The 14,448-nt window shown below is 35.0% G+C and overlaps 1 protein-coding gene across 3 annotated transcripts in view; it reads left to right on the top strand.

Annotated features, from left to right (window-relative positions):
• The window catches only part of LOC125678631 (uncharacterized), a 40,674-nt gene that overhangs the window by 22,835 nt on the left and 3,391 nt on the right, over nucleotides 1–14,448 (top strand). For all 3 annotated transcript variants that reach the window (XM_056157508.1, XM_056157509.1, XM_056157510.1), the window contains 13 exons: nucleotides 61–143; nucleotides 601–704; nucleotides 1,664–1,853; nucleotides 1,988–2,042; nucleotides 2,506–2,621; nucleotides 6,480–6,599; nucleotides 6,949–7,031; nucleotides 8,435–8,522; nucleotides 9,136–9,249; nucleotides 9,801–9,903; nucleotides 10,120–10,294; nucleotides 12,093–12,333; nucleotides 13,595–13,689. In XM_056157508.1, coding sequence (XP_056013483.1) covers nucleotides 61–143; nucleotides 601–704; nucleotides 1,664–1,853; nucleotides 1,988–2,042; nucleotides 2,506–2,621; nucleotides 6,480–6,599; nucleotides 6,949–7,031; nucleotides 8,435–8,522; nucleotides 9,136–9,249; nucleotides 9,801–9,903; nucleotides 10,120–10,294; nucleotides 12,093–12,333; nucleotides 13,595–13,689 — 1,567 coding nt within the window. The remainder of the gene's footprint in view (nucleotides 1–60; nucleotides 144–600; nucleotides 705–1,663; nucleotides 1,854–1,987; nucleotides 2,043–2,505; nucleotides 2,622–6,479; nucleotides 6,600–6,948; nucleotides 7,032–8,434; nucleotides 8,523–9,135; nucleotides 9,250–9,800; nucleotides 9,904–10,119; nucleotides 10,295–12,092; nucleotides 12,334–13,594; nucleotides 13,690–14,448) is intronic.

Raw genomic sequence — 14,448 nt, 5'->3', positions numbered from 1 at the left:
CATGTACTTACAAAAAGGAATTTTATTTCTTAATTGAATATATTGATTGTATTATTACAGAGAAAGTTAGACAGATGAGTTTAGACAAGGGGGAAACCAAAAGAAATGATCAATCACGCCAAGGCCTGGGACAAGAGATTCAGGTTACTCTTCTGTAGTCGTGCTTCACTTAACTTATTCAGGACCCACAAGTTGTCCTGTTTCATCTATTGTGTGCTAATATTTCGTTATTTCCCTTTCCTCTGATACTACACAGCCAATTTTAATCAAATTTGATTTGTAGCATCTTCTGGGATATGGCAACAGAAATTTTGATTTCACAGTCTCTGAAGATTTGAATTTTACATCAAACTTGTTAATTTTACATGAGTCATCTGGCAGGGTTAAAGTTTTGGTAGTTAAAGTGAATTAATGATCAATTAATGCAGGCAATTTCTGATTACTGCCAAAATATAGGCATATCTGATATACATTGTAAATCATAAGTAGAATAGTTTTTCCCAATGAGATACAGATTAGAAAACCTCTCGTTCATCGATTGATGTAATGTTATTGATTTGATTTTTAAGTTTTATTATACACATTTTTTTCGTTATGCAGAGGCTAAAGTCTAAGGATGAAGACAGCACTTCTTACAAAACTCCAAGGGAGCACGCTGTAGAACGAGAGAGAGTGGAAGGTCATCTGAACACAGAGAGACTTAGGTACATGATTAGATCTACATAAAAAGCATAAGGACATACGCACTGTTTCTCAATGATGTATAATTTTTTGTGACATTTCACGTACAATTTACTTGCACTCTATCTTGTTTCTACCCAAAAAAAACCTTGGGGTACTAGGCCTATATTACCAGATCTGTTTCAGAGTTAGCATATTTTGATAGTTCCTGGTTGTAGCAAGTATAACTTTAGAGTATTACAAAAGATTGCATATATGGACATTTAAGTTAAATCAGAGATTGAACCTGAGGCCCTTACATTACTAGTTAGGTGATCTAACCAGGCTGATATACCAAATGTACCGGTAGTAACGTTACTACAGTACAATGTAAAATTTAAACTTGTATCAGAAATCATACAAAAACTCTTAATATTGAGGAGATGAAAAAATAGATTTAGGGTAAAAAATGTCACTTGTAACCTTAATTGTAGATAACAAATGTACTCTATTTTACTAGTGATTCTTACCACCACTGATTTCAATATATCATTTTATTATATAAATACATACAGACTGATGAAATGATCACCAGCGGAAAAGATCTGGATAAAGAATTTAATTGATCCCCAACTTCAAAGTTTTTAACAGCTTTTTATCATTAGTCTCAGAAATTTTACCAATATCATCCAGGAATTTTGTTGCCACATCTATACCTCTGAGATGGTGTTCCTTGCATTTCAAATAGACTCGTAGCAGAACGGATTTGGAAAAATAAATGAATGTCAACTGTTTCATCTTCATTATGCTAACCTACCACCCAGACTTTTGATATAGGGACAGGATAAACAAAAATCTTTTTAAATGTGGCCTTTGGCTGCCATTATTTTCACCTTTGGAGTCATTGAAGAGTTTTGGAGAAGGTAGGTTTAGCTGTTTCCTGTTGTTTAATCCTAATCTATCAAGCAAATTTTTATCAGTGTATTGTGTGATGAATGTACAGGAATGTAGAGCTGGTGAAAGGACTGGAAGACAGAAGCAGACAGCAGGTCACGGCCCTACAGGAGGACGTCCTCAATGTACTCAGGGCTGTCATGCGCTTCAAAGACCATGTCTGCACCATTGTAGAGGGGGAAAACCTCAAGGACGCGGCCGAGGCACTGAAAGCCCTGGGCCCTAACATACCTGACACGGTGAGAGTGGTGACATGATTTTGTGTCATGCACTTTTATCTGTTTACAATGAATAAACATCTGACACGCGTACACGTTCCGTGGCGGTGCTCTATATTTACAATGAGTTGATATGCTGTCTTTTTTAACTGCAGATGACTCCAGATCCAAAAGAAATGTTTGATTTACTCGTTGGAAGTGTGGTGGAGTGTAAGTCTCTATTTAATACATTGATGCATCATTTAAATCTTGCAAGACTATTTTAAATTCCTTGGATACATATATCTCTATGCACAATACTTGTAACATATTTATCCATTAGTATCACTCCAATGTTTGTATTCAGTATTAGATATGTGAGATGTCTCAAGCCAAATGTATTGTAGCAATATGCAAGTTTCGAGATGCGGTCAATTTATTTCCCTTTCGAGAATTATCGCACAGTATGTGAAGTGTTGCAATCCATACCCTTATGCATTTTCAAAAATTAAATATATTTCTTTTGAAATCAAATGCCACGACATTCCCTAAATAAGATGAAATTAGTGAAAAAAGAGACAGAATTGAAACAGTTATTATTATTCTTATAGCCATATTTGTTTTACACTAATATTTGATTTGTAATTGTGTGTGCTTTAGAGAAACAATCTAATTGATTGATTGATTTTCCTAGTTATGCAAAATATGGAAGTTGCGATTGCTGATGCTTTCTTGAGTATGAGGGAGATGATAAAGAAATCAAAGGAATCGAAGGACACGAAGAGTGGAGATGTTTCCAGGGTGGAGGAGGTAACACATGAATTACCTGCAGAGCAAACTAAAACAACTCTGTTTAAATCAGTACAACTTATATCAATGTTAAAACCTAATTAAATCAGTACAACTTATATCAATGTTATTACCTAATTAAATCAGTAGAACTTATATCAATGTTATTACTGAATTAAATCAGTACAACTTATATCAATGTTATTACCTAATTAAATCAGTACAACTTATATCAATGTTATTACTGAATTAAATCAGTACAACTTATATCAATGTTAAAACCTAATTAAATCAGTACAACTTATATCAATGTTAAAACCTAATTAAATCAGTACAACTTATATCAATGTTATTACCTAATTAAATCTGTACAACTTATATCAATGTTATTACCTAATTAAATCTGTACAACTTATATCAATGTTATTACCTAATTAAATCTGTACAACTTATATCAATGTTAAAACCTAATTAAATCAGTACAACTTATATCAATGTTATTACCTATTTAAATCTGTACAACTTATATCAATGTTATTACCGAATTAAATCAGTACAACTTATATCAATGTTATTACCTATTTAAATCTGACCCTACAATTTATATCAATGTTATTACCTAATTAAATCAGTACAACTTATATCAATGTTATTAGGGCTATTCCAGAAATAAATACATGGGGGGGTCGGGAGGCACCTTTTGTATATACCAAGCACCCATAAAAAAAAATAAAAAATTACCCCATGACCCATCAAATTGATAAACTCATTTTACAATGACCCATCTAATTAAAAAAAAAAAACTAACCAGACCCACCACAAATATATTTTTAAAAATGAAAACGGTACAAATCTCGCGAGGTTTTCGGGACAAACATTCTAGTCAATGACGCGGTAATGCCTGTGCGACATTGTATCACAGTAGTTCTGAAGAAACGATGTCACATCAACAATCAAAGGCATCTGTGACGGGAATGTTGGAAAGATTGGGAGTCCAAACGATGCTATTATCATGAAATGGGTATGGATATGTTTTTCCACGAATCGTTCGTCTTCTAATGGAGCCCGCGCCTGGAGGCCTCTATATCACCATCACACTGACTGATAAATATAACGCATCGGTACCCTCGTATAAATCAACTAAGGTTTGCCTATTTTTATTAGAAAACGGAATACCTATTGGTTTCAAAATATTCCCAAAATCGATGCACTGTAAACTGTAATAATCTACAGAACAGAGTTCGCCGCCATCACGTCCAAAGGCAATCGTAACTTGTCCAAAGGGACCCTACTAAACACGCCTCTAATTTGAAGAGTGCTGTAATGGAAAGTTATGCGCTGCAAAGAGCGACAACTCGAATAGTTCTATTGTTACTTCCGATTTCTGATTTCGAAAGCAGCATTTCGAAAGCACGTTTTCAATTTTCCCTCCGACGTTTTGTAACCAACACAACAAGAGCGACAATAAAAATATTCTGAAAACTCAACACCCACGTGGCACAAAATGAAACAATAGAAACTACCCACTACCCATAATAAATATTTTTTTAACAGTCCAACCACGGACCAAATGAAATATGAAAAAATACGACCACCCACACAAAATAATATCATTTGCCGCCCGACCCCCCCCCCATTTGATCATTTCTGGAACAGCCCTTACCTAATTAAATCAGACTCTACAACTTATATCACTGTTATTAACTAATTATATCGGACTCTACAACTCATACTGTTAAAGTGGAAGTTTTATAGGGACACAAATTTAACAATTTTTCCATAAAAATGGGTATTTATATATTTATATTTACACTGTAGCAAGAGCTATTTCTAGTGACTTTATGATTCCAAATAAGATAGCTTTTACTTCTGCTATGGAATAAATTGTTAGCAATATTTAATTTTAACGATTTCATCACTTTCGCTAATTATGCCAAAATTAAATCCATGCTATAAATTCTGCTGATACAGTATACATGTTATTACCCATTTAAATCAGGCTCTACAACTCACATCAATGTTATTATATGCATATTAGCAGACCTTTCTTTTTTGTCATTCAAGTCATACAACCAGTCACCATAGCTTACTGGTTAGGAAGCTCGCTTTGCCATCAAAGGTCCCAAGTTTGAATCTGAGTCCCAGAACGAGTTTGATTCTGAGACCCAGCACGAGTTTGATTCTGAGTCCCAGAACGAGTTTGATTCTGAGACCCAGCACGAATTTGATTCTGAGTCCCAGAACGAGTTTGATTCTGAGACCCAGCACGAGTTTGATTCTGAGTCCCAGAATGAGTTTGATTCTGAGACCCAGCACGAGTTTGATTCTGAGTCCCAGTACGAGTTTGATTCTGTGTCCCAGTACGAGTTTGATTCTGAGGCTCAGTATGAGTTTGATTCTGAGGCCCAGTATGAGTTTGATTCTGAGGCCCAGTACGAGTTTGATTCTGAGGCCCAGTTCGATCCGAGTTTGATTCTGAATCCCAGTACAAGTTTGATTCTGAGTCCCAGTACAAGCTTGATTCTGACTCCCTGTACGAGTTTGATTCTGAGGCCTAGTACGAGTTTGATTCAGAGTCCCAGTACGAGTTTGATTCTGAGTCCCAGTACGAGTTTGATTCTGAGTTCCAGAACGAGTTTGATTCTGAGCCCAGTACGAGTTTGATTCTGAGCCCCAGTATGAGTTTGATTCTGAGTCCCAGAACAAGTTTGATTCTGAACCCAGTACGAGTTTGATTCTGACTCCCAGTACGAGTTTGATTCTGAGGCCATGTAGGAGTTTGATTCCGAGTCCCAGTACGAGTTTGATTCTGAGGCCCAGTAGGAGTTTGATTCTGAGTCCCAGCACTACGTCAAACTTTACACGTTTAACATACATTGTAGTTAGTGACTATTCCTTCACTTAGTGCCAGACATTGGAAGTGAAAGTCACAGGTTTTTTGGACAAGACCTTAAGAACAGAACTCTCGTGTTACAGTAGACATCAACACTGTAAGAAGCCTCCCTTCTATGGCCTTGTGCAGTGTACATAAATAAAGATTTGTGAAACTTCACCTAAAGCTGATAATAAAATTTATATGGGATAGGAGGAGGAATGGAGCAAGAAAACAATTAACTGACAGTATGACATATTAAAGACATGTAAAATTATCAAAATAGAGCTCTATTATAGTTAAGATCAATAGCTAAAGGTGTTATTATTTGGGAGGGGGGGGGGGGGGGTCTGATAATTATTAAAACAGTCACAGTTTACACATATTAAAATTTAGAAAGCTAATTAATGTCTATATATGAATGAAAAATTCTTGAATAAGATGTAAAACAAATCAGTCATGGATGTCATAAAAATTAAGTCTTGTTTGAAGTGGATGTGATATGCCAGTAAACACTGCAGTTAATAGATGTATTCAAATTGTGTAACAGGGATGACTGGTACCCGTGCCACTGCTGTAGTTATTGTTTAAATTCTGTAGCAGCGATGACTGGTACCCGTACCACTGCTGTAGTTATCATTGTTTAAATTCTGTAACAGCGATGACTGGTACCCGTACCACTGCTGTAGTGATCATTGTTTAAATTCTGTAGCAGCAATGACTGGTACACACACCACTGCTGTAGTGATCATTGTGAAAGTACATGGATACATTATGTTTACTGCTGTTAAATAGCTGATGCTTCAGAAATATTCAGATAAGCCAGATTTTTCTCACAAAACTGCATGAGGGTCTGTTCAGAAGATGTGTTATTACATGCATTTTAGCAGACCTTTATTTTTTGCCATTCAAGTTGTACAACCAGTCATCATAGCTTAGTGGTAGGAAACTTGCTTTGCTGATTTACATTGATGAAGACTAGCTATTTTGATTGTGAATTTTTGTAGAGAAATAAGAAACAAATGGAGGATTCCAAATCTGAGTTTAAAAAAATTGAGTTTAAACTCAAGATTGCTAAGCAAAGGCTGATCAAGTTTGAACAATTCAAAGACAAAGAGAAAGCCCAAGTAAGTTATATGTAAATATTTTGTAAGTTAAAACCAAATTTTTGACATTGTATGAGGTCTTTACACTAGTCTACATAAATCAAATAACACAATTTTTTTACGAATATTATTTTTATGCACGATATTTACATATGTGTACAATGTACATGCTATTTACAAATGAGTACATGATATTTACATACATGTATGTATGCAGATATTTACATATGCATACATGATATTTACACATGTGTACATGATATTTACATGTGTGTACATGATATTTACATGTATGTGTGTTTATGATATTTACATATGTGTACATGATATTTACGTGTGTACATGCTATTTACATGTGTACATCTTATAGGAAAGAAAATACTTTGCCTTGCTTGATCGATACAGACGAATCTGGAAAATGTACAACAATCTCAACAAAGATATGGCCATGCTGTAAGTAGTTCATGAAAAATATGTTGATAGTTTTTGTCGACAGCCAACATTTTAATGTTTTGTAGGGATATGGCCGTGCTGTAAGTTAAGTTCATGAAAAATATGTTGATAGTTTTTGTCGACTGCCAACATTTTAATGTTTTGTAGGGATATGGCCATGCTGTAAGTTAAGTTCATGAAAAATATGTTGATAGTTTTTGTCGACTGCCAACATTTTAATGTTTTGTAGGGATATGGCCATGCTGTAAGTTAAGTTCATGAAAAATATGTTGATAGTTTTTGTCGACTGCCAACATTTTAATGTTTTGTAGTGATATGGCCGTGCTGTAAGTTAAGTTCATGAAAAATATGTTGATAGTTTTTGTCGACTGCCAACATTTTAATGTTTTGTAGTGATATTTTCATGGCTACGGATTCTGTATAGTGAAACATTATATGAATTTTGTATTTCATTGGGGATATAAAGTGGGAATTGTGAAATGCAAATTGAGATAGATTCTCCAGTGGTTAACATTCCTTAATTACATTCATTAATTACATTTGATGCATTCAATTAGCATGACTAAGTCTGCAGAGAAATAATGACTAAACTCTTATAGTCTTGTGTTGTATTTACTGGTATATAGTTCTTTCAGCTGGTTGGTGGTACATGTAAGTATGAGATGGCTTTCTTAACATTGCGTACACTGGTGTGTACAGTTTTATGTGTTGCCTTGCATGAATAATGTATGTCTATGTGTGTCTGTCTGTGTGTCAGCTATTTAGTGCTGGAATGACATTAAAACAGGGCTGTATCACATCACTGTAGATTCCTGAATATACACGAGTTTTGCATGATTTTGTGAGAGGCATCACTCGCAAAATGAAATTACTTGCTTTTAATTTTCTGTTCTAAAATACATGCAAGAACTCTTGATTAACAGACGACATGCAAATAATTCATGCTCATGCAATTTGACAAATACATGTCATTTTGCCATATTAAGTACTCGCATAAAATAAGGAATCTACATGTGTATTTAACGTAGTCCTTTATTCAAGTACATGTACAGTAAGTAACATTTATGTCTGTGTGTTATAATGGTAGACCAGTGGTATATGTCACTTATATGGTCCCTCCTAACTTTACAGTTCATATGAAAGATAAGATAGCAATGGATACTAAATAGGCTTGATTTTAGATCAATTAAACAAATTACAATATTTTGATTTTGTGTCAATGAGGTTACTTTGACATTTTACTGTGTTTTGGTTGTTGAATTAAATGATTATCATATGCAATTCTGTAGTACTGAAATAATTTGTACATTTTTGTATATGCAATTCTGTAGCACTGAAATAATTTGTACATTTTTGTATATGCAATTCTGTAGCACTGAAATAATTTATTCATGTATATGAAGGCAAGAAGATCTGGATGATACTGTTGCTGAAAAACTCCGAGAGAAAGAACAGATTCTTATATCACAGATCCAGATGGAACTAAAAGATGTGAGTAGGAGGAGGGAGGGGTGATAATGAATGTATCCTGAGGGTGTGTACGGTATATTTTGTGAATTTTTATGCTCCCTGGAAAAAAATTTTGGAGCAAATAGTCACTGTCATGTTCCTCCTTCCATTCATCCCAGCTCATATCTACTAAACCTTTAATCCGTCCCAGCTCATATCTACTAAACCTTTAATCCGTCCCAGCTCATATCTACTAATTTAAAACCTTTAATCCGAAACTGATCCTAATTAATCACAATTATTCTTTGGGACAGGGTCATTTTGAAAAGGTCATGTTCACTCAAAACATATACCTTATATTAGAAAAAAATTCTTTATTGCAACAGTTTTTGAACAGGTATTGATCATATATCACACAAACAAGTCATAGGCAAATGGTTTTCAGACAAAGGTCACTCAAGGTCATTTTGTAAAGGTCAACATCATTCAACATATACCTTATACATATTGGGGAAAAAAACGATATTTCAACAGCTATTGATCATTGTGTAAATCATTCGTCATATGAAGTAGTTCATTGGTTAGATACAGCTTGGGGAGGAGCCATCAGTTTTACTGATATTCTTGTGTTTTGAAATACTGTGTTGGTTTCCAGAAGAAGAGGATTGATGACAAAGAGTTAGAAGTGAGTGTGGAAGACCAGAGGAATAACATCAGGATGTTGAAACAGGCATTCAAAAAGAACAGAATATCCAAGCAGTTGTATTACGTAAGGATCTGTTTTGTTATTTATGTCTGGTACACAGGGGTATTCTATATATAGAGAAATATTCACCTCGTTTTATCTTCTCCCCTTTCACTTTTGTTGAGAGTTTGTGAATTTCAGACTGGTATTATATTTATGTTTAGTATTTTGAAATTTACGACCAGCTTTGTACGGGTATGTGAAATTGATAGAAAGCAACAGCTAGCTATGACTGCTCAAAACCAATTGTGACCAGTTCTTTTACTCAAAAACCAATTTTGACTGGTTCAGCTCTGCTTTGCAGTCTCTGTTTTGAAAGTATTAAGACCCCATTTTCTCAAATGGAATGACATGGACAAGAAGAGTCCTCTTAATTTTATTGTAAATTTAGATTAAAACACAAAGTTTGCGATATACTTTAATTGGAAATATTCAGTGGAATGAATGTAAAGACTTGTTTATAAAGTTGATCATGTAACTAAGCAATCTCGAGCTTCAGGTTTACGTTATGTTTGAGAGCTACATGGGTTTAATTAACAGTTCCTATACAGTAATGAAAACTAATTCTGTCACAGATGGCCCTGCCTCTCCTAGAGAAATCAGCAGACCTTCCAATCCGAAGATTGCGCTTCATGATGGAAAAATACATTGCCTTTAGATCTATCAATAAAACTAGAGGTATACTTCAGTTCATATTTGAATGACATAATATCTTCTTGCATGATTATCAATGCATTTGTCTTTTCTTGATTTGAAAGTCAATAAGTCTTTGGAGAGGGGAAAGGTTTAGTTAAAAAAAAAATTCATCGTGAAAATTTATATACTCAGTAGTTTTTAGTTGTTCATATGAAAAGTTAACATCAACAAAAAAGGTTTATCTGGAACTTGTTTTAGCCCGAACCCAGAGGATACTGAATGAAGAAGACCTGAGCCAAAGCACCAGGCATGGAATGGAACTGTACCTCGAGAGACTGGATGTGAAGTTAACCAAAACTATGAACTTTTGGCATGCCAAAATTAACAGTCTGAACCAAGAAAGAAAGATTCTTTTCAAATTCATCTGGAAAATGCAAGTTTCTTTCCACAATATGATAAAGATGTATTTTATGTTTTACATATACAGTAAAGCACGTTTATAGCAAACCTCCAGGGACAGAGAAAACGTTACAGTTGAACCCCGTTATTACGTTTTCCATTTTGTCACGATAAAATAACGTAATACCAGGGGCAACGTAATTAACGTTCCCAGTGAAATCCGTTAAAAATATCATTTGGAAATTGTATATCGTCCGTTGGTACTCCGTGAAGGGGTGTGTGAATATATCTTTACTGTTTCTTTGTTTAAAAGACTATTATACTTTGTTTTATTTACATCTTATCTTTAATGTCCGTAATTCTTCATGTTCTTATCCCTTTTCTTTATTTCTGGTGTAGGATACATAAGGATGTTTTGATAAACGTTTTTTCTGCATTCGTTTGGACCGCCATTTTGTTCAACTTTAAAACAATGCGTTCATGTAAATTTCTATCAATAACTCGTTCCGGTTCGTATTCAACATTCGTATTAAAAAAATAACAAAACATCGTTTTATTAAGTTCTCTAATTACACAATACACAACACAATAAAAAAAAATCCCACCCCAAAACAACAAAACTATAGACACAAAACGCACACGATACCCAACACTTACACACTTTTCTCACCAACGATAAACACGGAGAACAATTTAAGCGCAATCCACATAAAAAAAATATATAATGATGCACGAAGATCTCATTTATAATGCTAAATGATGGCACTAAAATCACGTGCGCATCAAGGGATTTTAGAATATTCACTGAGGTAAATGCCGTGCACGAATCGGCCAATAACACAGGACAGTTTGATTGGTGTATGTATGGACGAGATTTACGAACACCCAAGCTGCATGTCCAAACAACGGACAATTTTTTAATTGACCACCTTTCGTCACCTATGTCCAATCAGTTACCCAAGCGGATTTAACAATGCTACGATAAATCTTGTCTTTCATGTTCGGTACCAAAGCTGTCCGTAAATAGAGTTTTAATAGCGAAGGTAATCACACTATGTTGACCACTCAGGTGGTTGAGAAATTATTTCTTCGATTATCAAAATATGAAAAATGAAGTAAATTTCATAGAGTACAATGTCTAAATAAACATTATTTAATTGTTTATCACTGGCTTCGATACGAGGTATTCACCTGTATTGATGTCGCTAGATCTATCGAATCGTGATCAGTCAAGCGTCTCTAATCCCCAAACAGACCAGGAAATTTACGTGGTGACTGCCTCAGACAGTCAAGGTGTGAATGGCTTATTATTTTGAGAATCATTATTGAATAAATAGGGGTTTATTACGTTGTTGTCGGAAATTTTACAACGTAATACCGAGTCCCGGCATCTTAGGGCAACGTAAATACGAGGTCTATTTTATATAGGTTTGTTAAGAAATGGTTTTGTGCTTTGAAATTCCAACATAATATGCGGACTAACGTATTAAAGGGGGAACATAATAGCGGGGTTCCACTGTATATCCAAATTTCTTTATATAAAATTTGTTATTTTCCTCTCATATAGGAATAAATATCACTTCACAATAAGCGTGACTTTGCTATAAGCACGTTCGTTATAAGCATCTTTTACTGTAAACGTTAAAACGTGTATTTTTTGTAAATTAGTTATGATATGAATGCTTTAAAATTGTTCCCAACAAGCAAATAAAAAGAAAGCAAAGCTGTAGAGGAATTCACCTCTTCCCATATAAAGTGTTGTCATTTGATAGTTATACACATGTATTTTTGTATTTTAGAACCTTTAGTTTAATCCTGTATTTGGTTGTTAGGTTTGGAGCTCTGTACGCAGAGTCTGGTCTGCTGCTCATCCACCCATTACTGAAGTCATCAGCACGTGACAAAGCTGAGGGTTTTGGCAAGCTCGCAGCTCACGTTGATAGAGAGACACTCAAAAATCTATGTTCCAAGGGCCACAAAAGAGTGTCAGACCTTTTCCGTCTTCCTTCCGTCTTGGAGGGCGTTGGTGTGTTTTCCACCATGACAGACGAGCAGTCGTCATGGGATGCTCAGGTCAGTTTTCATCAAAATAATGATTGTATAACCTAATTCTAGATATCTTTTTCTGAAGGGAAGCTCTCTCGGGTCACTGTTAATTTTTTAACAGTCTCTGTCTTGAATTATTGTTAAATAGAGACTGGCTAAGTGGTCCAATTTGTGTAACTGTTAGTATGAAGGTTTAAATTTAGAATTCTTGTACCTCAAATCCAACCCCAACTCCTACAACTACCCCCACCCCACTCCTCCTCTCCTCCTAGCTGTTGTGGGTGCCTATTATTTATAGGTGTATTAAACTGTGATGGACTGGTGTTCCTCTGTAGGAGTATACTGTGTATGCTGTAGGACTTAGTAGAAAGCATGGACTCTATCAACTCAAATATGCTTATGCTCAAGTTAGATTTTTTTCTCAAGTAGTATAGATTCAGATTTTTTTCCTAAAGTCACTGGGGCCAGGGTGATGCTACATATTGACTATTTGTTTTTATGTTTTAAGACCATGTCCAAAAGACCTGTGATTCCTGACTTCTAAATGCCGAGTCTTTGGCAAGGGAGCAATCATTATCTGTGTTAATGTCTTAGGTTTGACCCAAACTCATGGCCTCCTGGTTATGAAGCGAATGCTCTACCACTGAGCTACCGTGACCGGTGTGATGCCACATAGAAGGTTCAGAGTTTACTTGGGAATATATAGGGACACTTTTAGTGGACGTTGCTTAGAGTCAGATTTGTTCAAACAGTGATCCCTGATAGACCCACAAAATGGAGTTTAAAGTTTTGCTGAGTGTTGTTTGAATTTTCTTTATAACTTACTTGAGTCACTTAAGTACGCGTTGTTGCCCATGGACCTCTTGTATCATTAGTATTAGGAATAAGTACCTATATACTAGCTTGTTTATAGGTCATCGCTAGAGGTCATGGACCTCTTGTATCATTAGTATTAGGAATAAGGACCTATATACTAGCTTGTTTATAGGTCATCGCTAGAGGTCATGGACCTCTTGTATCATTAGTATTAGGAATAAGGACCTATATACTAGCTTGTTTATAGGTCATCGCTAGAGGTCATGGACCTCTTGTATCATTAGTATTAGGAATAAGGACCTATATACTAGCTTGTTTATAGGTCATCGCTAGAGGTCATGGACCTCTTGTATCATTAGTATTAGGAATAAGGACCTATATACTAGCTTGTTTATAGGTTATCGCTGGGGATGAGGTGTTTTTGTATGACTATATGATCGGTATACTTGACAGTTTAAAATTTCATTTTCAGTTTTGTGATGGAGATAATGCCAGTAACAAAGCAATAAGAGAATGTCCACATCTACTGAACTACGATATCAACAGGGAACAAATCAGAGCCCAGAGGTAATTACCTTAAATGTGTTATACTGTTGTTACAGGAACCTTAATGTGTTATACTGTTGTTACAGGAACCTTAAAGTATTATATTGTTGTTACAGGAACCTTAATGTGTTACACTGTTGTTACAGGAACCTTAATGTGTAATACTATTGTTACATGAACCTTAAAGTATTATACTGCTGTTACAGGAACCTTAAAGTATTATACTGCTGTTACAGGAACCTTAATGTGTTATACTGCTGTTACAGGAACCTTAAAGTATTATACTGTTGTTACAGGAACCTTAATGTGTAATACTGTTGTTACAGGAACTTTAATGTGTTATACTGTTGTTACAGGAACCTTAATGTGTTATACTGTTGTTACAGGAACCTTAATGTGTTATACTGTTGTTACAGGAACCTTAATGTGTTATACTGCTGTTACATGAACCTTAAAGTATTATATTGTTGTTACAGGAACCTTAATGTGTTATACTGTTGTTACAGGAACCTTAATGTGTAATACTGTTGTTACAGGAACCTTAAAGTATTATACTGTTGTTACAGGAACCTTAATGTGTTACACTGTTGTTACAGGAACCTTAATGTGTAATACTGTTGTTACATGAACCTTAATGTGTAATATTGTTGTTACAGGAACCTTAATGTGTTATACTGTTGTTACAGGAACCTTAATGTATTATACTGTTGTTACAGGAACCTTAATGTGTAATACTGTTGTTACAGGAACCTTAATGTGTAATACTGTTGTTACAGGAAC

The sequence above is a fragment of the Ostrea edulis genome, chromosome 2 (genome assembly GCF_947568905.1).
Source record: "Ostrea edulis chromosome 2, xbOstEdul1.1, whole genome shotgun sequence".
Taxonomy (NCBI): domain Eukaryota; kingdom Metazoa; phylum Mollusca; class Bivalvia; order Ostreida; family Ostreidae; genus Ostrea; species Ostrea edulis.
The sequence above is the reverse complement of the archived record's forward strand: the minus strand, read 5'-3'. Positions and strand labels throughout refer to the sequence as shown.